Raw genomic sequence first — 24954 nt, 5'->3', positions numbered from 1 at the left:
GTAGATACGGCGGTTTCGTATATTGGAAATAAAAAATTGCACATCATTAAACTAATAAAAGCATGGATTTTTTTATTTTACTTTCGTTTTGTTTTCTCATTTTCTTTTTTGTAATATTAATTTGTCTATTATATAAATGTTCATCATATAGGAAAAAGATGTAGAATTTTCAAAAGAAATTCGTTAAATTTGTTTTGTTTCCTCTTTATTTTTTGTTTGTTTTTCTTCATAATGGGGGTGGAGATGACTTTTTAAAAGGCATAGTTTTTGTGATTTTTTTTTTTCGTTAAATCATAGCTTGTTATATAAATCTGTTTTAAGTATTTCGTTTTTTCTTTATTTTTTTTTCTGTTTGTTTTTACTCTCTCAGAAGGACGACATGACAAAAAACAAATGAAAATATAATTATTATATTAAAAAAAAAAATAAACTTTTTATACTTATATTGTATTTGACATTCTTTTACTATTTTTTTTTTTGTTTTTTGTTTTTGTTTCATATAAAAAAATTATGATCGGTTTTGTTAATAAACTCTTACGTTCCGTTTTTAGTTTTATATGATATATATATGTTTTTATTTTTGTATGTGTATGTGTTTATTAAGTGTAAACTTGGCATCATTGTTATTACAATTATGTATATAAATTAAATGTCAACTCAACCTGCAACATGCAAATATATTTGCCACCACCAACTGCCTCTCAGCAGCTCTCCAGGAAGAAGGACTGCAGAACTCTTCCTCCTCGGTGTTGTTGGGCAGCATTTTTTTGCACTTTTTTTTGCTTGTTACGTGTGCTGAATTTGCATTTGCCATTAGCTTGAGTTGTAGTTATTTTTTTCATCAGCTTATATAAAAAACTATTGAATTTTTCTTTTTTTTGTTGTTGTTGTTTGTTTGTTAAAGGAAGCGCACGAAAGAAGTGTGTCAATAAAAATGTTGCAGAGAAATATTCGAATTAAATTCGAAATATTTTCCTGGCATTCTATTTATTTCCAAATTCAGTGGGTTTCGATGTCATTTCAAAAAACGTCAAACAGAAGAACTATAAGAAGTGTACGATGACCTTCCATCGATCGATCGTTAAGGGGGGACGAGAAGTGTAGTTATTAATGTCTTTTGTCTTCTTGCGTATGTGGCAGGGTGTGTGTGTGTGTATGAGGGTGTTGTTTGTTGTATGGAGGGGTATAACACTGTTATGTATAGTGTTTGTTGTTTTACATTTCATGGGTTCTGAGTTCTCTTCGTATCCCTAAATATTATTACAGTAGTAATATATAGGGATGTGTGTGTGTGTGTATTTTATATATATATATATTTTGACAACCTTCAGATTTTGACACCTTTTTCGCGGTCAACTTCGTATGAGTTTTGAAATTTATTCTCTTTTTACTGCTGCTGCTTGTATTATTTGCTTATATGTTTTTGTGTTTGGGTGTATATGTGTGTGTATGGGTGTGTTAATTAGTTTTTGGGACCCCAAACAGATGTAATGGGAGCTGATGTTACTGGCGCACCACCCACAGCTGGGAAATCTTCTTGGGATTGAGTATTTGGTGCTGCTGATTGACCCTTCTTCTCATTAGCCTTCTCCCATGGGGCATCTTTTATGACGAAGCCATTCTCATTATTAGCATTATTGGTGCCGGAAAGGAAAGCACCAACAGTCTGGGGTTGAGGTGAAGGAGGCAAGTTTTCTAAATAGTCACGAGTGTAGTCCTCGGCCATGTTGAGTATAGCCTCCTTGGCATTCTCAACATCTTCTTCTTTGCCAATAATTGTGACAGCATCGGGATTAGTCTTGGCTTCCTCGCTTGAGGGGAATTTGATGTCAACCTATTTTAAAAAATAAAATAGAAAAAATGAACACAAAACCATATAAACATTACTAATTCTATAGAAAATGGAAGTTTTAAAATTTCTCGGAAAAACATTTACAGTTTCAATTTATACTCATATTGATCTAATCGTTTTTTATGTAAGTCTATTTATACCCTTCACCATAGGATGGGGTATACTAATTTCGTCATGCAAAATTCCTCTGAGACCCCATAAAGTATATATATTCGTGATCGTCATGTCATTTTAAGTCGATATAGCCATGTCCGTCTACTTGTCTGTCTGTCCGTTCGTCTGTCTGTCCAAAAAAGGAGTAAAGCTAGTAAGGAAAGCTTCGAAGGAGTAAAGCTAGCTGCTTGAAATTTTGCACGAATACTTCTTATTAGTGTAGGTCGGTTGGGATTGGTCCATGTTTTGATATATCTGCCCTATAAACCGATATTGGATCTTGACTTCTTGAGTCACTAGATGGCGGGCGCAATTTTTATCCGATTTGGCTGAAATTTTGCATGAGGTGTTTTATTATGATTTCCAACAACTGTCTTAAGTGTGGTTCAAATCGGTTTATAACCCGATATAGCCGTGATACAAACCAACCTGGGGTCTTGACTTCTTCAGCCTCTAGAGGGCGCAATTCCTTTCCGATTTGGCTAAAATTTAGCATGACGTGTTTTGTTATGATTTCCAACAACTATGCTAAGTATGGTTCAAATCGATCCATAACCTGATATAGCTACCATATAAACCGATCTTGAATCTTGATTTCTTGAGCCACTAGAGAACGCAAATCTTATCCAATTTGGCTGAAGTTTTGAAATAAGTGTTTTGTTATGACTTCCAACAACTGTGTCAAATATGGTTTTAGTTGGTTCATAACCTGATATAGCTGCCATATAAACCGATCTGCGATCTTGACTTCTTGAGTCTCTAGAGATCGCAATTATTATCCGACGTGGCTGAAATTTTGTACAACGATTTCTTTCATGACCTTCAACATACCTGTCAATTATGGTCTGAATCGATCTATAGCCTGATATAGCTCCCATATAAACCGATCTTCCTATTTTACTTCTTGAGCCCTGAGCTAATGGCCATAAGAATGAATAGCCACTCCCATGGCAGCCGGTTGTACGTACCAGATTGACCCGATGGAGTCCTTCATCGGCAAGGGCTGCCGTCTCAGTGTACAACACAGTGCTACAACAACAACAACAACAGAATGCATAGCACATGAAATTGAAGGATTAAATTGATTACTGAAAAGAAATTGCCAGACAACAGATGGATTTGATCACAGACAACACGCCTTCGGCATACGTTTTTAGCGTGGTTAATGCTATCATCAGTACCGAACTCTTGTTCTCTAACCACCCGTTTGTCGGACCTACAGTTCATAGCTGGTCATTTATAGGGTAAAACTTAAATACACATGGAAATGCCATATTGGATTTTTAATTTTGATTACCACAAGCTTCTTCCTGCAGCCGTTAGATCAATTTCTCTTCACGTGTCAATTTCGCTTCTAAATTTCTCTGAGTGATGTCATTGTTTCACATGGCTGGCTTTTTTCCAGCTTCAATTGTCTTTGGTTCAAAAACATTCACTATGTGTGCGTAAGCGACATTCACTTAACAGCAATATAAGACGACATCAAGCTGTTTAAAGTATTAACAAATTTTCTATTGTGAATTGTTTCTCGACAGCTGTTTTGGATTGTGACTATTCAAGAACTAACAAAAAAGCCTGCAAATGCAAAGGATGCAAAATAAAAATACAATCACTTAAAAAAGTATTTGTTAACAAGTGACAGTTGTGGATTTCGGGAGTAATGTAATAACTTCAAAAAAAAGTTAATTAAATTTTTATAGAAAATATCCCCAATTTTTTTTTATGAAAAATTTTGTCGAAATTTTATTTTTATAAAAAATTTCGTCGAAATTTTATTATTATAAAGAATATCGTCGAAATTCTATTTACTAATATTTAAGCAAATAGTCATTTGATTAAAATTTTAATTTTATAAACAACTTTTTCGAACTTCTAATTTAATTTTTATAAGTGTTATTTTTTTTTGTTTCTCTTTCGAGACGAGCTCAATGATCGGAGAGGCAAATGGAAAAGGAAAGCCAAAGATAGCAACACACACCAAGATGCGTTTTCGCAATTAATACGATTAAAATACAACAAACCAACACACGGCCATTGAAGCCATCACACCTAATATGGTTGAAACGTCTTCTAACCAAAGACGAAACGCGTCCCATAGTGGTTGGTGTGTGTTGCTATCTTTGGCTTTCCTTTTCCATTTGCATCTCCGATCATTGAGCTCGTCTCAAAAGAGAAACAAACAAAAATTTTAAAATTTAATGATCACGCCCTAACAGACAAAAACTTGAAAAATTAAATGTTATTTTTACAAGAAAATAGCGACGAAGCGAAAATTGCGAAAGGCAAAATCTACCCATGAACATTCCATTAATGAACAGGGGCAAACTTCGCACGTATCAATGAGTACTGCCCGATTCAAGTTATAGCTCAATGATAAGGGACCTCATTGTGTGGTGTTCATTGCTGCCACGAGAAGCTTAGCTGCGAGCTACCGGGCGTGTCCACAGGTTGCGGATTGTGGAATGCTCCAACGGCAGTCGCGGACAATCAGCGGCACCGGCTCTAGCACAAAAACTGAGTGTCTATGACGCTCGATATGACAAGGCGGGTTATTGGCGCCTTTAAATAATCAATGGCCGCTCCGTTCCCGCAGCGATCGGTCCTTTGGGTCGGACGAGGTGCGCCACCTCCACATGGAAATGTGGCTTCAACAACAACAACCAAATGGTTCAGTACCTCACATTAAAGGGGACAACCAAGGGCTGCCGCCTCAGTATACAACACACTACTACTACAACAATACAACCAACGCTGAAATTTTTTCTGATGTTCTTGCCTGGATTTGAACCCACGCGTTCAGCGTCATAGGCGGACATGCTAACCTCTGAGCTACGGTGGTCTCCTCATCTCCCCAAACATTTCATTGGGAAAAGATTCTAAATTAATCTGAATAGGAACCAGATTAGTAAGATTTTTGGTTTGGGGCATTTTGAAAAAAATACAATAGAAGGCGGTTTCACTTTGGCTCTATGACAACTATCTATTTTTTTTTTTGTGGAAAAAAAGAGAGATTGGATTAAAAAAAGTTTTGCATGGGACATTTTACCGACATTAAATTGATTTCAGATTTACAATACTCGTTGTTTGGCCCATGACCAAAGTACGATTATTTTGGGAAATATTGCAGTTTATCTGATAAAGCATTTTGAACGTGTGCTGCACTGATTTGTGAACAAAATTCTAGCACGTACATATATATGTATCGCTGAAAACAATGTTATATAATAAATTTAGATTATTATATTTTGTCAAGCGTCCTTATCTAATCAATTACCAATTTATTAAAAAAAATGGTAGGTACATTCCAATTTTATATGTTTGGGTCACATATTTTTCAGTTTTTAGAACTGTGTGTCGCGGGAATAACCGCCGCCAAATACAATCATTTAGCTTTTTCCAACTTTAGTCAACCACCAGAAGCAATATAGCATCATGTGGAGCCAAAGAACATTTTGTTTTAATGCAAACTTATTTAAATGGGTTATTAGGTTATTAGGCATATATAGTAAATATCCCAAAGGTATTGTCACACTTACCTTATAGTCTTCAATAAGTTTACGTATGGTTCTGCCACGTTGACCAATAATATGCGAATGGACACGTGTATCGATCTCAATCACTTCACGGTATAGATTTTGCATTTCACCAACAATTTCCATGATGGCATCACGAGCGGCTTCGGCCTTTTCTTGGTAACCGGTAATGGTGATGGTGCTTTGATTGGGATCACCACGTTTGGGCAATGATATGTTGACGTCATGATCGCTACGCAATTTATTGATAACCGCACCACGTTTTCCAATCAATTTCGAGTGGTATTCGGGATCAACATCGATGAGCAGAGCATATGAGCGCAGTTCACGATCGGCACGATCTGCTTCATGATCTTCGATCATTTTGTCCAAAGCTTGTTTGGCTTCGGCCACATGAGCTGGTGTACCCGATACTCTGACAATGTCCGATTTAGCATCGCTGGGTGGCAGTTCAATGTGTACATCATATTTGGACATAAATTCACGAACATTGGCACCCTTGGGACCGATGATGGTACGATGTAGGTCGTAAGGAACGGTGAGCTCTTCAACGATTGGCACCAAATCAATGAGAGCCTGTTTGGCGGCATTGCACCTATCAATGTGACCTGTTATGCGTATAATATCACATTGGCGTATGGGTTCGTCGGTGGCCACACCATCGAGTGTGCCATTGGTGCCATTCTCTAAACCTTCGATGGGACCGGTGGCATCGCGGTCGGGGAATTTGATTTGTACATCATGTTCAGTGGTCACTTGTTGAACTTTAATGCCGCGCGGGCCCATAATGGTGCGATGCAAGCGTTGGGGTATAACCACCTCAATTGTCACTTGCGCATCGAGGTCAGCCACAATTTCGGTAATACGCTGCTTGGCAGCTTCAATACACTCCTTAGCTCCCTTGAGTGTTACCTTATCGGAGTCGACGCCTGGCCTGGGGAATGATATCATGACACCGCCGCATTCTTCTTGTATGCGATTCAAGATTTCACCACGTTTGGCAACAAAGTGTTTGTGGTACTTGGGTTCGACAGAGATCTCACCATCGGTTACCAAGTCAATATCCTTAATAATGGCCTCTAGCTGCTCCTTTGCCTGCTTCACATTTTCCTCTTTGCCAATGATAGTTATGACTTCCTTGTCGGCATCTTCATTGCCAGGGAAGATGATGCGTGCACCGGTGGCATCACGTATTTTCCGAATGGAAGCGCCATTCTTGCCAATGAGGAACTTATGGTGCTGTTGCTTGGCCCTAACTTCGGCAGTGAAGGAAGCCAATTGACGTTCATTCGCCAATTCCAATAGTTGTGACTTGGCTTTGAGGACATCGTCTTTGGGACCTCGAATGGTGACCTTATCGGTCTTGGAATCACTTGTAGGGAATTTAATTGACACTCCTCCACACTCTTCCATAATGGACGATATCAATTTACCACCAGTGCCAATGATCGAATTATAGTATTTGGGGGGAATTTGTACTTCCTCGGTGACAATGTCGGCCAATTCATTTTGAATCTTCTGTATGCGCTCCTTGGCCTCAAGGACGTTCTCTTTCTTGCCGGTAATGACAATAACTTCATTGGTGTCACCTTCGGCAGGAAGATCGATCTTGGTTTGGGTTTCGTCACGGATTTTCTTGATGTTAGCACCGCCTTTGCCAATGACAAATTTATGGAATTGCTTGAAGATGGGCACCGACTCAATGTGCGAAGATTCTTGGATCTCCTTTACCATTTTCAGGAGATCCTTGTGACACTTGTCGACTTCTTCTTTGGGGCCGCGCAATTTCACAATGTCAGTGTTCTCCTGGGGGGTAGGAATCAAAATCATCACATTGCGATAGCGGTCTTTAACCTCGCGAATTTTTTCACCCTTTGCACCAATAATTTGGCGATGCAGACGGCGGTCAATTATAACATCCTTTGATTTTTCATTTTCCAGTTTGTCGATTTTTTCTTGTAATTCAAGTTGAGCCTTTTTAACACCGTCCGTAGGACCTTCAATGCGAATGTTATTCTCGCCTTCATGCTCCTCAATGTTGATGTTGACATTAAGTTCATCCTTAAGACGATTAACGTTGGCACCAGCCTTGCCTATAATGTGCTTGTAATAGGCTGGATTGACACGCATCACCACAAAGGTATAGTTCTGTTGGTAGTTGCTTACAATGTCGTTCAAATACGAAGCTGCCTTGTCGACATTTTCGGGGTCGCCTTCGAGTTTTATTTTATCGTCGAGACAGTTCACATTGACATTGGGACAGTCTTCCTCCAATTGCTTCATGTTAACACCCTTACGGCCAATCACATACTTGTGGATCCAACGTGGAGCATCAATCTCGACGGACTTTACGGAGTTCGCTTTTTGATAGACCACCGTCAAGGCATTGCCTAGAGCGACCTGAGGTCCACGAAGGGTAATGGTCTCCAGAGGCGAATCCAGCGGAGGCATTTCAACGGAGACTCCAGTCAATTGAAGAATTTCGGCAATAGTTGAACCCTTGGGGCCAATCACATAGCGATGTTGAGCCTTGGCCACTTCTACGCTTACCGTAGAGCATTTTTTCTCCATCTCCTTGAAGATGGCCTCAACCTTGGCCTTGGCGGCGGCCACCGCATCCTTTTCACCCATAATTACAATTTCATCCTTTTGCACAGACTGTGGTGGTACATTCACCTTGGCCCCAGTCTCCTCTATGATCTTATTCAAATTCTCATTGTAGGGACCCACAATGAATGGATGATAGATCTTGGGCACCGAAATACGATCAGACGACTTCTTGTATTGTTCGGTCGACAATTGACGAATTTCATGTTCGGCCTTCTCAATATCTTCCTTGGTACCGGCAATGGTGATAATATCACTATCGTCACTCTGATTGGGAATGGTAATCTTTGTGGCTGTCTGCTGCTCTAAATCGCGCAAACGTTTACCAGCCTTACCCAAAATGACGCGATGATGTTCCTTGGGTATGGCAATGGAGCGACTTGCCTGGGTGGAAAAGTGCATAAGAATTTTGCGGCGAGCGTCGAGCAATTCATTTTGCTTTCCCTTGATGAGGAAAGTTAGCGATTGATTTTTGCCACTGGCGATTTCAATTTGAGCACCGGTTTCCTTGGATATTTGCTGGCAAATACGCTTCGATTCGCCCTCACCGAATTTTTCCGAATCGGTTGATTTACGTTCTTCGCCAGCTAAATGCAGAACCTGTACAAGCACATACAAGGAAGAGAACGAATAGAGAGAGATATTGAGGCTCAACTAGTTAACAGGGGTAAATATGTATAATATTTACCTGAGTCTTTTGCGAGCTGTTTACGCGTACGCATGGTTGAGCGGTGGTATTGCCCAGAGGAGCAGAAGTATTAGCTGGCAAAGCTGGGAACAGATCGTCATAGCTGAAAGCAGCATTGCTGGCGGTGCCACCGCTGGTGGTGCTCGTTGGTGTAGCAACCGAGGTTGGAGAAGATGGAGGTTGTTGTTCCGATAGCTCTTGATAGTTATTGGTGGTAAGTTGTTCTTGTTGTTGTTGTTCAACGTTGATTGCTGCCAGAAATGGAAACCAATCACAAAATAAATATGTATCTGCGAGGGGAAGGGACGAGATAACATACAAAATTACTTACCATTGGATTCTTCCATTGCTGCTTCTTGCATTACTTAAAAAAAGAAAGAGAAAAGTCCTTTTTCGTTCCAAGTCGTTACAGTACCACTAAAAATAAAAACGGGAAAAGCAAAAGAGAGCATTGAATTAATTGAGAAAATGATAAACAAGTTTAAGATTGGCTGCTCATGGTGGCATAATAAAATGAGAAACTGAAGGAGAAAGTGACGGCACTAATACATTGACATCCCAAACACACACACACGCTTAATGTGAAAATGACCAAAACCACACGAAAGCATGTGCCGCAGCCGCTTTAATGTAAGCGAGCTTGATCATTCCAAAGAAAGCTGACGGCATATCCACCAATCACCCCATTCCCAAGTAATCATCTTGAGCTCGCTCCCCACATTTTCAAGTAAGACTTGAAGCTGATAACGGAACAAAGAGATATCAAATATTTTCTGTCGTCGTTAAGCTTTGAAATGAAAGCTAAACACGTAAAAAAAAACATTCCCATTCACGAAAATATAGAACAAATCTAAAGAAATAAAAATAGACTACGTACGTATGAGCACAAGAAGGGAGTACTCTGTGAGTACTGACTTACTGCCTCGGACCCACTTATCATTGTTCAAATAATGAGGATTTTAATGATTTGAAGTCGTGAAGTATGACATGAACTGACTACGACGACGAAGTACAGGGTGGCTGATGAAAGCCGCTACCAAAAAAAAATGTAATAACTTTTTTTCTATTTAATAATAATAATTTAATAATTAATTTAATTAATTAATTAATTAATTTAATTAATAATAATTTAATAATTAATTTAATAATTTAATTTAACATGAATAAAAGAAAAATGTATTCCATACACCGAAAAAAAAATGTAGCAATATTCATCATTGTAGCAATATTCATCAGCCACCCTGTATATTGATAAGAAAGAAATAATTGTGTTGGTGGTAGTCCCTCGTAAGACCGGCCACTATTCCGAAGATTGGGGACCAACCGACCGACAAAAACAATTCACAATTCTTTGAGGAAAATCTACGAATAGCAGCATATTTTTTTTTTATTTCTCAAACAGGCACAGATACACTTCACAAATACACGCTGCTCTACACATGGAGGGACAGCAGATACCTAGTATGTGTTTAAAAGAAATATTGTTTTTTACTGAAGACCACACAATAATAACAAAAACAGCAACAACAATTCATTTGACTTAATCTCTACAATATGCTGTTGACTAGCCTATCCATGCATGTACATTTATTAGAGTGGTTTCTGTTTCATCATTGTTTATTTTTTTTTTGCAAACTGTTCACGAAGTTACCTATAGAAGAATCATAAATCATCATTGAGGAATATTAAATAATCGATATCATGTGATAATTTCACAAAACACAACAGATTGGACAATTACTGAGTGAATAAGATAATCGATAAAGGTTGGTACTATAAGAGCACAACCACTATCGCTGCGCAACAAGTCGTGTTCTTCTGTAAAATAAACGCGATCGCCAAACTTCTAATTGTAACTAAGTGTTTGTTAGTGTTAGTGATCTTGCTCTTATGTATTTACTGGGGTTGGAAAAAAAATATTATTTGTGGATGCATAAATAAGAAACTATTTGTATAAAAATATAAATAAATATACTTCTAAAATAAATAAAAAATAAATGTTTCCATTTCATAACAAGCTATTGTAATAAATCTGCACGAAGTACTAACGATCCCTGTTGACAAATACAAATCACTTGAATCGTAGTGTAAATGGGTTTTGGAGATTATCTTATATCAAGTGGATTTGGGCTCTAGTGTAAACTTGGTTTTGGAGCGCGCTCTATTTGTACAAGACGTACATAAGACAAGTCCTTATAAATGCAGAAAGTTACAGCTCATATGACATGTCTGATCGTGTAATAGGAGCTTTAATGATCAAAGAATTTCTACTATGGAAAAGGAAACCCAGACGATATCACACACCAACCACCTACTGCCCATATACAAACAACATATGTTTGTATATGGGCAGTAGGTGTGTTTGTCTTACTCAAAGAGGGTAAAAAAGAAGAAGGGTTGGCATTAGAGCCCAATTCGGGATGACGAGTGATAGGAATAGGAAACACCCTCAAGTTGAAACTTTTTAATAACAAAACACTTACGCTCGCTCCTGCTCAGCACAAAATGTACGCGAAAACAGTGCTATCGGGAAAATTTATGGAAGAACATTAAAAGGAAAACATTCAACATTAACGGCCGTATCCTCAAAACTTAATCAAGCTTTAAAATAGATTGTCTGACAGTTCTATAAAATAAATCTGTCAAATTAACCTAATTCAAATCTACATTATAGGCCATGGTACAATTAATAGGTAGCGTCTACCTCCAACAAAACTACCTTGAGTGGCAAATGCCGTAAGTTGAAATGTCAAAGTGGTTTTCGAAATAAACATTGTTTTACAACTTATCTTCTTCAAATGTGTTTTATATTTGTATTTTCACTTTTGCTTATGTGTGGAATATCGGATCAAAGAACATCTATTTAAGATTTTAGAAAAAATCACAGCTGTGTTATCAAGCCTTTAACATTTAGATTTACTACAAAATTAAAACAAAAGTAAAAAAATTGTACTCAGCTGTTCGTATGACCTCACATTATAAGTTCATCCCGATTAAAGGCCAAAACAGAATGAGCGAGTTGAAAAATGCAACTCTACAAACAAATGCCAAAAAATCAAGCACTGACTGACTGACTGATTTTCAACTTTACCACCATGGCGAAACAATTCAAGGTGGTCTCATTTGTACAACTACTAATCATATGGTGCAATCCGCCATCAAGCTGATCGACGTTTTGTCAACACACACAAAGAAATTTGTGTGCGGGAGCAGATAATATGCGGGAAAGAAGATGATGATAACAAAGAGATTAGAGACAAAAATCTGATATTTTAATAAAGTCAAACCTGGCCGGCTGTTAACAGCTGTTCGCGTGAGACCGCCTTTTTAACCACGTTGCCTTTGTGGGATTTGTGTGCAGAGTTGCATTTTTGCAACAAAGCTCAAAGCGCTCATACTGTTTTGGCCTAAAGTTTTGTGAATAAAGGTGTAAATATTTAGTTTGACTTGGATTGTTATTCTTTATAAATGGAATGGAATGGATTTTTCTTTATGAATTGAATGGAAAATTGGAAAGAATCATCATTTGGAAGTGACGCTGGAAACAATAAAATTAGTAAACAGCAAAAATCGGATCATAGTTGCCATAAAGACCGATCTTGCGAATGAACTCCTTAAGCTTATTAATACCTATTTTTTATCCGACTTCGCTGTAGTTTGGATATAACTGCCTTCTGTGTACAGACATTGGCCACCATTTAGTCTATTTTTGTTGATTTCAAATGTTTTTTTACTTAACTTTTCACTGAACTCACATCGTAAACTAACTTATTACATAGTTTCTCTTTTGGTGGTATTATTCAAGAGTACCGTTAGAAAGTAAATTTGGGTAAATGTATTTAAAGCTAAGGCAGTGTGTCGAATGGTAGCAAAGTTGTAGGGATAATAAAAATATGACGTTAAGTGTGGTGAATAATTTTTGAGTAGCCCAGGGGCTAGGAAGATTTTGACAGCACATAACCTTTTGACATTTCATTGAGCAAAGTCCCATGTCAGTAATTGAAAATTCATTTGCGTTTTGATAACCAAATTGCGTGTGGCATAACTTAGCCGCATTGATTGTGGGCAGACGTCACTAAATTTAAACGACTTATTTGGCATAAAATAAGTAAAATTATTGTTTATTTTCATTGGCAACGGGATTCTAAAAGGTAGTTATTTAACTATAATGGACAAAATGTACAGTATTGTGTTTGTAGTTTATTGAAATGATGGCGCCGCCGTTTAGTGATTTTTTGAGTTTCGTTCGTCATTTTCATGTTTATAATTCAATGAAAACAAATTAACTGCAAAACTTTGCAAATATCTAAAGAGTTTAAAGAAAATGTAAATAATTAAAAGATGAATCTAATAGGTACTGAATGCGCTAAAATGAACATACGTTTTTTTCGTGGTAGGAAGAGAACCACTCTAATGTTTATACATCACACCGCTACACTTGTTTGTGTATGCATAAGTATGGGTGACACACATTCCACTTTTTTAAAAATCGTGTGCGCTTCGATTTATGAGGCAAGGCAAGACGACAACTACGTCGCCGTCGTCGTCGTTGTCTACCAACAAAACAAACCAAACCAGCCAAAGTAAAAGCAAGTTCTTTAACAAGGAGGAACTGGTTGAAATAAATCCAACATCTTTTACACCAAGAGAGATACAACAAACAATACCGTACTAAGAGTATTCAATAGAGCGGAAAGTAAAATGCACAGCCGGTCCCTAGCAGCAGAAGCAGCAGCAGCTGAACAGCAAAGCATTGAATGAAATGTTTCTTTCGTATATTACTCATATTATTCAAAAGAGAAAAATATTTATTTAATTTACAATCTACATACCTATACGATAAGAATTTCTAATTTTTTATTAAAAAAAATCAGTTTCTCCTGGAAGTTGGTCGAAGCTTTCAAAGATAATAAAAAAACTTTAGAGAGCTGTTTCGGTAACTGCCGCTAATTATTAAACCATATTGATTTCACAGTGTATTTTTTAATATATTTTCAAATATTTATTTTAATTTAAGCTCAAGGTCGTTGTTTTTAATTTACATTCTCATTTATTCCTCAATATTTGGCGCATCCTTTGGTGGGCATTTTCAAGAAAATCTAACATAAAACAAAAACGTATAAGCATAATATTTATTATCACCTAGGTAGGATAAGTGCTCCAGAGTTCGACATATATCAGTAGTCGGCACTTTTGTTTTTCAAACTCATATAACAAAGTATATGTAAAATTTCTATAAAAAAAAAATGGTTAATAAACATCAATAATACCCTCCGCTCTCCTCATAAACAAAAATATTTGAGCTGAGATTGCAGATTATGGCAGAAATTTGCATTTAGTGAGAGGGTGTTCATCATCAACAAGTGCGAAAGTGCATGTTCTTAAGAAAATTAGTGGAAGTACCCAGCAAAAACTGGGTAAGTACATGTCATTATTTTTGGCATGTAAAATAATGAATAACTCATTATCCTCAGATTTACTAGCTGCTAAAATATAACGAGTTATCAACAGGAATACCATCTGTGCTGCCGGTAGAACAAATGTCATTACATACAACAATCGATGAAGTTGAAGAATAAGCACTTATTTGTAATAGAGAAAAAAATCGTGGTATTGATAAAAATGCCGTTTAGCACAATAATATGGAAGCTCCATTTTATTGGCGAGTTCGAAGGGTTTACCGCAAAGCGACACCACTTAGTAGCACTCCCGGCACGGGATAGCTGTCAGCACCACACATTGCTGTCACGAGAAGCTTAGCTGCGAGCTACCGGGCGCGTCCACTAATTGCAGATAGTGGAATGCTCCATACGGAGTAGCTGCAACGGCGGTCGCGGACAATCAGTGGTATCGAGCGGAGTCTCAGTGAGAGGCCGAGCGGCACCGGCTCTTGCACCAATAATGAGTGCCTACGATGTTCGATATGACAAGGGGAGTTATTGGCGCATTTAAATAACCCATGGCCATACTGTTCCAGCGGCGATCGGTCCTTTGGACCGGAACGAGCTTGCCCACCCATAGAAGCTTGACGAGGATCGTCACCTACCCATCAAAATGTGGCTAAAACAACAACTATATTGGCTTTTAGCGAAATTTTGTCATGATTACTTTTTTGGATAATAAATTTTGAAGCAAAAAAAAACTTGCGGATTTCATTTAGTAGGACATTTCCTTATTTTCATAAAAATTAATAGGTAAATAAATAAAAACAAGTAAAAAGGCATTAAGTTCGGCCGGGCCGAACTTTGGGTACCCATCACCCTCGGGTATATATGTAAAGCCCCTTTCGTCACAATCCAGTGAAAACTGTATAACTTATGCACCCAAATTCGGCATGGACATTGAGTGGTCTAATAAGTACAAGTCATTGTTCAATTTTGTTGGACAAAATATTGGTCTTTTTGGTAGATATATCTAAATATAGACCGATCTGAACCATATAGGACACGGATGTCGAAAAGCCTAACATAAGTCACTGTGTCAAATTACAACGAAATCGGATAATAAATGGGCTTTTTATTGGACCAAGACTTTATATCGAAAGATCGTTCTATATTAAACCTATAATCAAATCTGGACCGATATGGACCAAATTAAACAAGGATATAATAATTTCATTATAACTCCACTACTATATCAGTAGTTATATTTTAATAGGGCCTGGTCTCGATCATAATTTATTCAGGTCCCGAGAACTCATATACATGTAACATTTTCAGACAATAAATCTGGAATTGAGATGCTAAATTGGAAGATCGGTCTATATGACAGTTATATCTACATAGTTTGATCTGATATTTGGGTCAGATGTCGGGAGGCTTAAAACAACTCACTATTTCAAATATCAACGAAATCGGGTAATAAATAAAGCTTTTATGAGCTTCACACCCTTCATCGGCATGTCCGTATATGACATAGGAAAGCCCCACTGTTTCAAATTTCAGCGAAATCGGATGAAAAATAAAGCATTTGTGGGCATTAGATCCTTTATCGGCAGATAGGTCTATATAGCAGCTGTGTCCAAATATGGTCCGATTTGGCCCGTTCAAGAACTTAAACAGCGTGCATCAAAAAAACGTATCTGTGCCAAAATTCAGCTCCATATCTCAATTTTTGAAGGCTGTAGAGTGATTACAACAGACGGACGGGCATACACACGGACATCGTTAAATCGTCTTAGAATTTTACGACGGTCCTTTGTAGGGTCGGAAATTGATATTTCGTTGTCTATGGTGTTGGGTTGAGATTTTTGTAGTGTTTAAAAAAAGTAACCGTCGTTGTGGTTGTTGTTTTAGCAGTTTGTTGTGTTCTATCTTTTGTCTGCTTGATTCTGTTGAGTACACGATCCAGGAACTCTGCAAGTAAGATGGGGTGCGTCCACAAGGATTTGGATCTGAGTCGAGTGGTTCTGGCTGGGCAGTTAAAAATTGACGTGTATCGTGGGGTCCCTGGTTACAATCGGGACATACATCTTGCACGTCGCTATCAATCCTTGTTATGTAGGAGTTCAGGCGGCGGGAACGTAATTAAGCCAGAACTACTCTGGTTTGTCGGGAGAGGTCAATATCTTCTGGTGTACCCGGTAGATATTTACCACATCAGCTACCGGGTCTGCATGAATGTTGTCTAGACCTGCTTGATATGTCGCTTTATCTAAAGGTTCTCTCTTGTAGCGCTGAACCTCACGCTCTAGATCATGAAGATCTACCTCAATGCTTCTGGGCGTCGGATATCTATCCACAAGATAATCATTTGGATGTTCTCTGCGATAACAGCCCAAAAGTTATTCCTTAGACAGCATGCAGTTATGTCTTCGCACTGGTAGGATCTTTGTCTCCTGATGGGGATGGTTCACACGGGAACACATGACGAAAAAGTAATCCTGAAAAACATGTGCTACCAGCCTTACTGCATTCTGGGCTCAAACATTTAAGTCGGGTATAAAGGGAGCTATATCGAGATATATAATCATTGAACGTAAGGCTATGGTGTGATTTCAGCAAACAGACGGACGGACATGGTTAGAACGATACGATATATCATTTTTAACGTTGAAAATGAATAAATTGATGCGTTTCAAATGTAATGGCAAAATGTCCTTGTCTCCGGTGGCGGGTAAAAATATATACTGCATTTTTGGCTTGTAGAACATTTGGTAGATTTTGGTCGAGTTTGGTAGGATTTTTCTAGAACTTAGGTAGGAAATAATTTTTTTTAGTGGCAACACTGGTCGCAAACCTTGATATGAAACAAACAATAAATAAAAGATAAGGAATTTGAAGTTCGCACCCAGACTGATTGGTGGCGCATGTGAATAAAGATAAATGAGAGTTATCTAAGAATATGCCACAAGCAGAATTCTGCTCTGCTGTTTACGTCGTTTGCATTTTATAAATATCCGTTATTTCCTTGCCCATGAGGAAACTATGGCGTAATGCATGTACATATATAGGGTTTTGGCAGTCCTAGCCTCCAATATGTGTATCTTTCTTTCTTTTCTTTTTGCTGCAAATATGATTTTTTCAACTTTTTCGACAGAGCCATTTGCTTTGAAGAAAAATAAAATAAGTAACGACACCCATAAGTTTGATATTTGCTGTAAGATTTTGAGAGAAATTAAATTCCTCTATTATTCTATCCATTTACGCACACGTTGTATGATACGTATAACACATGTAAGGGTCGATTATGGACATTCGCGCAACTATAGATGCGTTGCCAGGAGATAAAATCATGAATTAAAAATAAGTCAAAATTTGGAAATGTTTTCTCAGATTCATTTAATGTTAATGTTTTGAAGCAACTTAAGGCTCTATTACACGACGTGTAGTTGTCTTATGACATGTAAAATTTATCACATGTAGAGTTGTACATGTCGCGTGATACAAACGAAAATATGAAAATCACTTTTCAAAATAACATATGTAATTTTGTTCGACTAAAGAGTTCAGCTGTTTTTGTTGTCAGTCAAATGAAAGCAGCCCAAATTAAACTGTTTTAACAAATTTTTGATTTAACCAGCTTTCTCACAACAATTATAACTCATAAATAAATTTTGCTCAAATTTTTAGGTTATGTCATACGAAAATAACATAATGGTGTGATGATTATGGCTAGATAGTAGTAAGCCACTATGTCGGGGGTTGTAAGATTAGCCATTAATTGGGACACAGCTACCAACCGGCGGTATGTACACGTTGTATAGCTCTATCTCGGCAGTACCAGACCTGACTGCTATCCCCTGACTGCACTCCATGTAGGGGTCACTAGCGCCAGGCGCAGACGAGATGGGTCTATATAGCACGGAATGGTGTATCACGAAGGCCAATCCCCCACCTCCATTCCTTGAGCGATCCTTACATAGCACATTGTATCCGCGACAACTGTGCATGCTGCAGGTGTTGGTCAGCTTTGTCTCCTGGATCGCTGCGACTAATATATTTTTCCGACTCATGAAATCCACAATCTCATCAATCTTGCCACGGAGACCGTTGCAGTTTAGTTGCAAAATTATACATTTCCCCGTCCTGACACGCAATATTGGGGCTGGGATGCTGTTGTTGCGTATATTGCCGCACAGGAGAGTTCGGGGAAATTTCTGTAACAAATTTGGCTGTTAGCATGTTAGGTTGCAATCCATAATCGACCCCATTAATATGAAAATTGGCGTTCGGAATAAATATAAAACTTTTTCGATTAAATCGAGCGCTTTTTTCATCGAAAATATGTACTTACAGACACTAACACATGCCGAAAGCGCGACATATTTGTATTTGACATACATTAAGAAAGACATGTGGATTAGAGCTGGCAAAATATCGATGGCACTATCGATAATTATGTTTCTGACCGAATATCGATTGATATTTTTTGATAGATACTATCGCAAAAGTTATATTCTTTGCGAAACTAAACAAGAACAAGCAATCCGACACTGAATTCATCCTTTAAGTTATATTGCGCCTATAGAGGGCGGAATTTCCATCCGTTTAGACTAACATTTTGAACAATGATTTCTCCAATGACTTCCTGTTTCTACAATACTTAAATTTTGAAATTATGGAACACGTTATTTGATTTCTATATATAATTATTTGCTTATAACTGGGCTAATATTAATTTTGAAAGCATTCTATAGAAATGACTGACGATACTTAGTTTGCCATTAAGATAGAAGTTCGACTTAGCATTCTTGTCACATTTGCCCAAATGTACACTTGAATAAATAGCAGCTTTATGGAATTTCGGCAATTCTATAAAACACTCTTAAAAAAATTCCATCGTTAAATAGAGACGTCGTTTTTTGACATCCGAAGCCATTTCCCTTACTAAAATTTTCAAAAAAACTATATCTCCCAAATGTGTTTACCAATTTAAGGGACATTTTGTTTTCACCCTTAGAGAAACACCAAAGTGGTTGCTGTGTTTTATTTTAGGCCTATCCAGTGCAAGACAGATATTCTGGATACAATAACAGATAATATATAGTACTAAACTAAAACACAGAACTTACCAGTACAACTAATTTCCACTGATATTCTATCATCATCTGATAGACTGGCACTGGATAGGACTAAAGTAAAACACTACAGGTCTAGTATAACCCCGTCACGGCATAGCTGTAACACCACACAAGCTGGAACATTGAGTTTCTATCTGAGTGGTATTTATTGCTGTCCACACACCCATGGTTTCTGGATAAGAACCACGTCAAATCCCCCAACCATCAGGAGGACCTTTAGTGTCGCCGAAGCGGGCTTACAATGGTGGAGATTTATCTGTAGAAACCGGACCATAGTCAGGATTCAGAACTTCCACCACTGTTGTGTTAGTTTCGTCCTCAGACTCCAACAGAAATTCATCCTCACAAGATTCATTAGAACTTGATGAGTTTTCCGTACGCATCCAGGGGCAGGTGAGAAAGCTGTTGAACCACTCTTTCTCAGGACACTGGGCACTTGCGGTGTGGACGATTTCTCCTTAGATTCTTCACTAACTGCTGCTGTCTAAGTACTTTCTGAGTGTCGTGCTTCCCCGCTGGCGCGCACTTTTGGGCCCAGTCCAACTTTGTGACGCACCCACACAGGGCTTGTCGGATCTTGTTTCGATGCCATTCCCTCCTGTCTCGATTGTGGCAGGGTGATTTTCAGTACCCTGTAATCCGCCAGACTTTAGCGATGTGGTCGATAGTTCCTCAGGCAATCCGCTAGATACAACCCCTTCAGACTGTTTTAGGTCTGCGACAGCCGGAGTTTAATACAAATACTGCATGTTTTCGGTCACCATCAGTCTCATCCAATCTACCAATCTTGCAGTCTGTGGTTGAAAGATTAGGATTACATTCCCTGGCCAGATCTCACCAATCTTTTTTAGCGCACAACGATACATTTCAATTGAGCGTTGATCGCCGAAGGCAATTAGTCTGTAACGGCCTCGATACTAGCCTGCATTTTCACAAACTGGAGGAGACCCAGGAACTTCCGCATGGACATCGGAATATGCAAATGACGGTCCATTGACTATCCCACTGCAATTATTCCTAGGTATGCAGCCCTGTTCTTCTCCCTTGTCGACAACTGTCATCACCAAACTGTCCCTAGCGACATTAGCAAATGTTCTTGGCCCATCTTACTGTTGTTTGCCTTAGTTCTTTTAGATATGGGATGCCCTCCAGGTGACCGCAGCCTTGTGGCTGACTACAGTGCAGTTTCAAAATTTAAACGTGAAGTCTTTGAGGAAGCCTTTGCAGCGAATTCCCGAGCCCAATGTAGAGAATCTCTCTCCCTATCAGTGAGAGTCTTAGGATCATTCGCACCAAGCCTCTCAATAAATCTAAGATATATGCGTCTTCTATTATTCCAACCTCTTAAAGAGCGTGTTGGTTTGCAGGGAAAGGCCGATGGCCTAGGCAAATTATAGGCATGCGAAGAAGGAATAGGTTTGGCCTTGTCCCTTAGACTCGAACCAGGTGCCTTCGTCAAAAGCCCCTGCTGACCAATCGTCTGTCGGCTATTGGGGCCTGGACCACCAGTCCATTTTTCAGTAGCAGACAACATGCTACGGTCTAACACCACCACCGCAGCTGTTGGGTCTTTGGAGTCCAATCTAAGCCTACTACTGGGCTCTAGATATGCGGCTCCACTGAAAACCGACACAGATCATCAACCGCTTAATGGATACCTCTATCGCAGCTATCCTTGAGTGACTTAAATTTTCCTTCCAAAAATAATGACCTATTATGAGTTACAGGAAAATACTTGCGGATTGAAATAACAATACGTCCGCTCCACTCAACGGTTCAAATAATAAGTGTACAAATGGGATATAATATTTTGGAACACGGCGACTCAAAGCGGACAAGTATGAGCAACAATTCAATATGGGTGAAAGGTGTTAGGGAGTACAAATGTGCAAACCAAAATTAAGACAAGTGCCTGCGGGCGGCTCACCTCAAAAAACCCAAACGGTCATAATATATGGCTGCCAGTGTATACCATGTGCAAGCTCAATGATATGAATTTAAAATTAATCTGGGCCTGAAATGGACCCATATTCCTGAAAGTATTTTAAAATATTTTAAGGACAATGGATCTAGATTGTTAATGCTGTAGCGAAGCACACCGGGCCAGAAAGTTAAATCCAGAAATCGTAAACGCAAATAAAAACGAACTTTTCTTTATAACCGTTAACAAAATGAGCTTACCTACTAAGAGCAACTTATAAACACCTGCGATACACTATGACGCAGATCTTTAAAAGAGAAACACACTTGCGCAAACAACTGGAGCTGAACTAAGCATGAAGTCTACTATAAACATACACGTAATCTCAATATATGATATGAAGTTCAAGTTATATTCGCCTGGGATAGATACATTCCAACTCATCAAACAGTACTACAGTATTGACGTATTCAGATTTTCTTGGCCCAATTAGATTTTATTAAATTTTATCTTAAGCTCTTTGGACCTATTTTCCGTAAATTTATACAGAATACGATAACTAAGGTTATGAATTAGGTTGTTTTACCAATGGGCACTTACTGTCTGTAATAAAGTCAATTGGGACAATTTGTTGTGATGCCATAGAATTCTACAACTCTGGTTGGGATTCCAATTAACCTATTACCTGTCAAACTCAGCTTTCAATTCAGACATTTCTACGGTTGCAACTTCCAAAAGTCGCAAACTTGCATGAAATGATAAAGTCGCAAACTTGCACGAAATTAAATCTAAAAGGACTAAAAACATATAACTCTTTTGTTATTATATCCAAGAATGCAAACTTATTGAAGAGTTAAAGGATATACCGAAGTTATCAGACCTACAATGCCAAATGGAACGGTGGTCAAAATTTAATGTGCATTATAGTCACACTGAGAACGACATTTTCTGAGGAACTGCTCGAAATTTTTTTGCAGTGCACTTCAAGCGTACTCGCATTATGTATTCCTTATATGATTTCAAATATCTTTATAGCAGATTCAGAGAATTATTCATCTGAGAAAGAATTGGATTTTAATATGTTGTTTGCAAATACAAAACGCCAAAAGTTGTCTTTTTACCCCAATTTCGGGGATTAATTTCATTTTCAGTTTTCGGGAGTTATTTCATGGGAAGTAATTTCGCGGCTCCTAGAATCGCTACCTCAACATGTTACTATTTCCTAACATTCATAGTTATTAAGGAGGAACCACTCGGGTTTTGACATCTTCTTTCAAAACAAACTTCTCTCTGACTCTAATACAGATCAAAAATTACAACAAAGAGTAGAGTAATTAGGTATTTAGTAATAAGTCAATACTTACTGTACTGTAAAATCCAATAAATCCGGCCTATTTATTTTCTACCGTATTAAAATCCAGTTTGATAACTTGGCGTAATGTCTAGGAAGGAAAAAAAAAAACAAAATAAAAATCAGGATGGTAAAATTAGTATGGATATAAATCTCAAATCATTTGTTATATATAAATGCGATGGTCACTTGTTATCGCCAGATATTCTTAGGGCGTTCAAACAAATTTTTGCCCGTTTGGGATCAATGAGTTTCTCTTTCAAAAATTTTTGACCAATAATGTGAATGTAACTTTTCTCTTAAATGCACATACAAAATCCATGCCGGATTTGTTATTGCTGCTGTGGTTTAGTGGACATCGGCAGTATAGCAGTATCTGACTGAGATAAGTGGGTTGTATAAAACAAACAACAATGGCTATGTTGGGGATGGTACAGGGGCGAGAACATGAATGGAATGCACATAAACTCGATCTATTTTTTGATTGGACAGACCCTCCTCATCATCATAGGCTGGCTGTACAATGTGGATCCATCCATTGTACCCATTTTGACAAGAAGTAACTGACTGTTGATGGTATGGTGGCGGTGGAGGCGTAGTGCTTAGCTGCTGCACCATTCATTACAAATAGTAGTAGTACTCTATCAAACACAATCGCACTTTGCTTTACACGCATGTGGTTTGAGCACACACATACACACACACACACACATATATACCCTCGAGGCCCATAAAATCATGCACATATACACTACGCGACGACACTCGATCATGTGTAACAGAACTGCTCAACAGCGGGACAAAATAAAGTAACCCGACTTTGAGGCAAAGCAAAAATGCCGCCGTCTATGCTGCAGCACGAGTGTGTGCGGCGTATGGTTGAGTGTTTGTATGTCGGAACAAATTAAATAGGAAATGCCACAAAACAGAACGAAAATGCAAGTTTCTCAATGGGGAAAACAATTAGAAGCTACTTTTGTTTTGGTTCATTGAGATGTTGCCGAGTTGGGGGCTCAGGATAATATCTATGGCCACCCGCAATGTTAATTATGTAGGTTCGAATTGAGAATTTTTGGTGGTTACGCCATGGGTTAAAACTAAAATGGTGGTGCCACCATCTACTGCAAGTGCCTGACCAACATCACTTTCATAATAAACGAATGTAAATAGAAAACTGAAAAATTTCTGTTTTAATTCCAAAACTCTTGACAAAAGCAGCACACACCGAAAAATGTGTGAACTAGAAAGAAGAAAAAAAAACGTGTTTTTCGTATTCGACGTAATTGGACTTTCGTCGCTCGTATAGTCACATTATGACTGCAACGTTGGCAGAGGCCGACATACAAATCTTCTGCAGCACAAAAAAATGTTCGCTGGCTGTGGCATATTTTCCTTTGAATTGTTCACAGCCACACCATTCTCCTCCGTCCATCAGCCATGAACAAGTTTCAACAAGAATTATATAAACTTATTTTAAAAGAAAACTTCAAATTTAGGCATATTTTGCACATTCAACACATTTAAATTTAATTGTCGATTGTCTGCTTTTCTCTTCTGTCTGCTCTGCATGTTCGCTGCCAAAAGACAACCGACCTGAATTGGGATTTTGGTCTTTCACATTCTTGATTTTTTCACTACAAATCTGGTTGAATTTTTAAGCTATAGATTGAAGTATCGCTAAAACTATTGTTTTATATGGATATAGTGTGTATTGTAACATGAAAGAATTCTAAAATATATTGAGGTTTTCGATTGGAAATGCCCTAAAAATGCAATAACAAAAGACGCACCGCACACCGATTTTACTTTACCGACGTCAAGTATTGAATTGAGATGCTCCCTTTACTCTCTGAAGTGAAATGTCAACGTCAACAAAGTTTGACGTTTCCCCAACTTGAAAACGTGGCCAGCAAGAGTTGCCATCCCGCAAATTCTTCACATGTCTAGATGGCGCTAATGTTGTTGCGTAACTTAGTGGCAACATATTGGGGAACAATGGAAATTTGAAACCTAATATAAAACGTATGGCTGACGACAGATGTCTTTTATGCGGACTTAATGTGGAGCACGTTCCTCAAACGAAATTTTCGGTTGCAACCATGGAATATTACCAGGTAGTGTCTCGTAAACAGCTGAGTACAATTTTTTCTCACGAGTGCAATATATGTCAACGAGTTTTGGTTGCGTGTGAGTATTATAGTTAAGAAACAACACACAAACAACGAAGAATGGCGCGAACTAGTAACATACACAAAATCAGGGTTACACTCATCACTGATTTTGATAGACAGTGCACTCAATATTTTGTTGTTGGGCAAGGCGGATTT

The 24954-nt window shown here is 38.2% G+C and overlaps 1 protein-coding gene across 1 annotated transcript; it reads right to left on the bottom strand.

The window, feature by feature from the left end:
• Positions 1–43: 43 nt before the first annotated feature.
• On the bottom strand, positions 44–24510 carry LOC106091708 (vigilin). The gene is made up of 6 exons (XM_013258331.2): positions 24439–24510; positions 22641–22718; positions 9165–9250; positions 8834–9084; positions 5542–8745; positions 44–1834 (listed from the first exon to the last, which is right to left on the bottom strand). Exons 3-6 carry the CDS (start codon positions 9193–9195, stop codon positions 1463–1465), a joined length of 3858 nt encoding a protein of 1285 aa, XP_013113785.2. The 5' UTR covers positions 9196–9250; positions 22641–22718; positions 24439–24510; the 3' UTR covers positions 44–1462.
• Between the last annotated feature and the right edge of the window lie 444 nt (positions 24511–24954).

The sequence above is a fragment of the Stomoxys calcitrans genome, chromosome 5, assembly GCF_963082655.1.
Source record: "Stomoxys calcitrans chromosome 5, idStoCalc2.1, whole genome shotgun sequence".
NCBI classification, from domain to species: domain Eukaryota; kingdom Metazoa; phylum Arthropoda; class Insecta; order Diptera; family Muscidae; genus Stomoxys; species Stomoxys calcitrans.
The sequence above is the reverse complement of the archived record's forward strand: the minus strand, read 5'-3'. Positions and strand labels throughout refer to the sequence as shown.

What these genes read in the sequence shown, in the direction of transcription:
- LOC106091708 (XM_013258331.2), bottom strand. Translation starts at nt 9,195, where the DNA reads ATGCAAGAAGCAGCAATGGAAGAATCCAATG. An exon ending in AGCAATGGAAGAATCCAATG is followed by an intron (nt 9,085 to 9,164) that starts GTAAGTAATTTT and finishes CATTTCTGGCAG; the next exon opens with CAATCAACGTTGAACAACAA. An exon ending in AACTTATTGAAGACTATAAG is followed by an intron (nt 1,835 to 5,541) that starts GTAAGTGTGACA and finishes TTTTTAAAATAG; the next exon opens with GTTGACATCAAATTCCCCTC.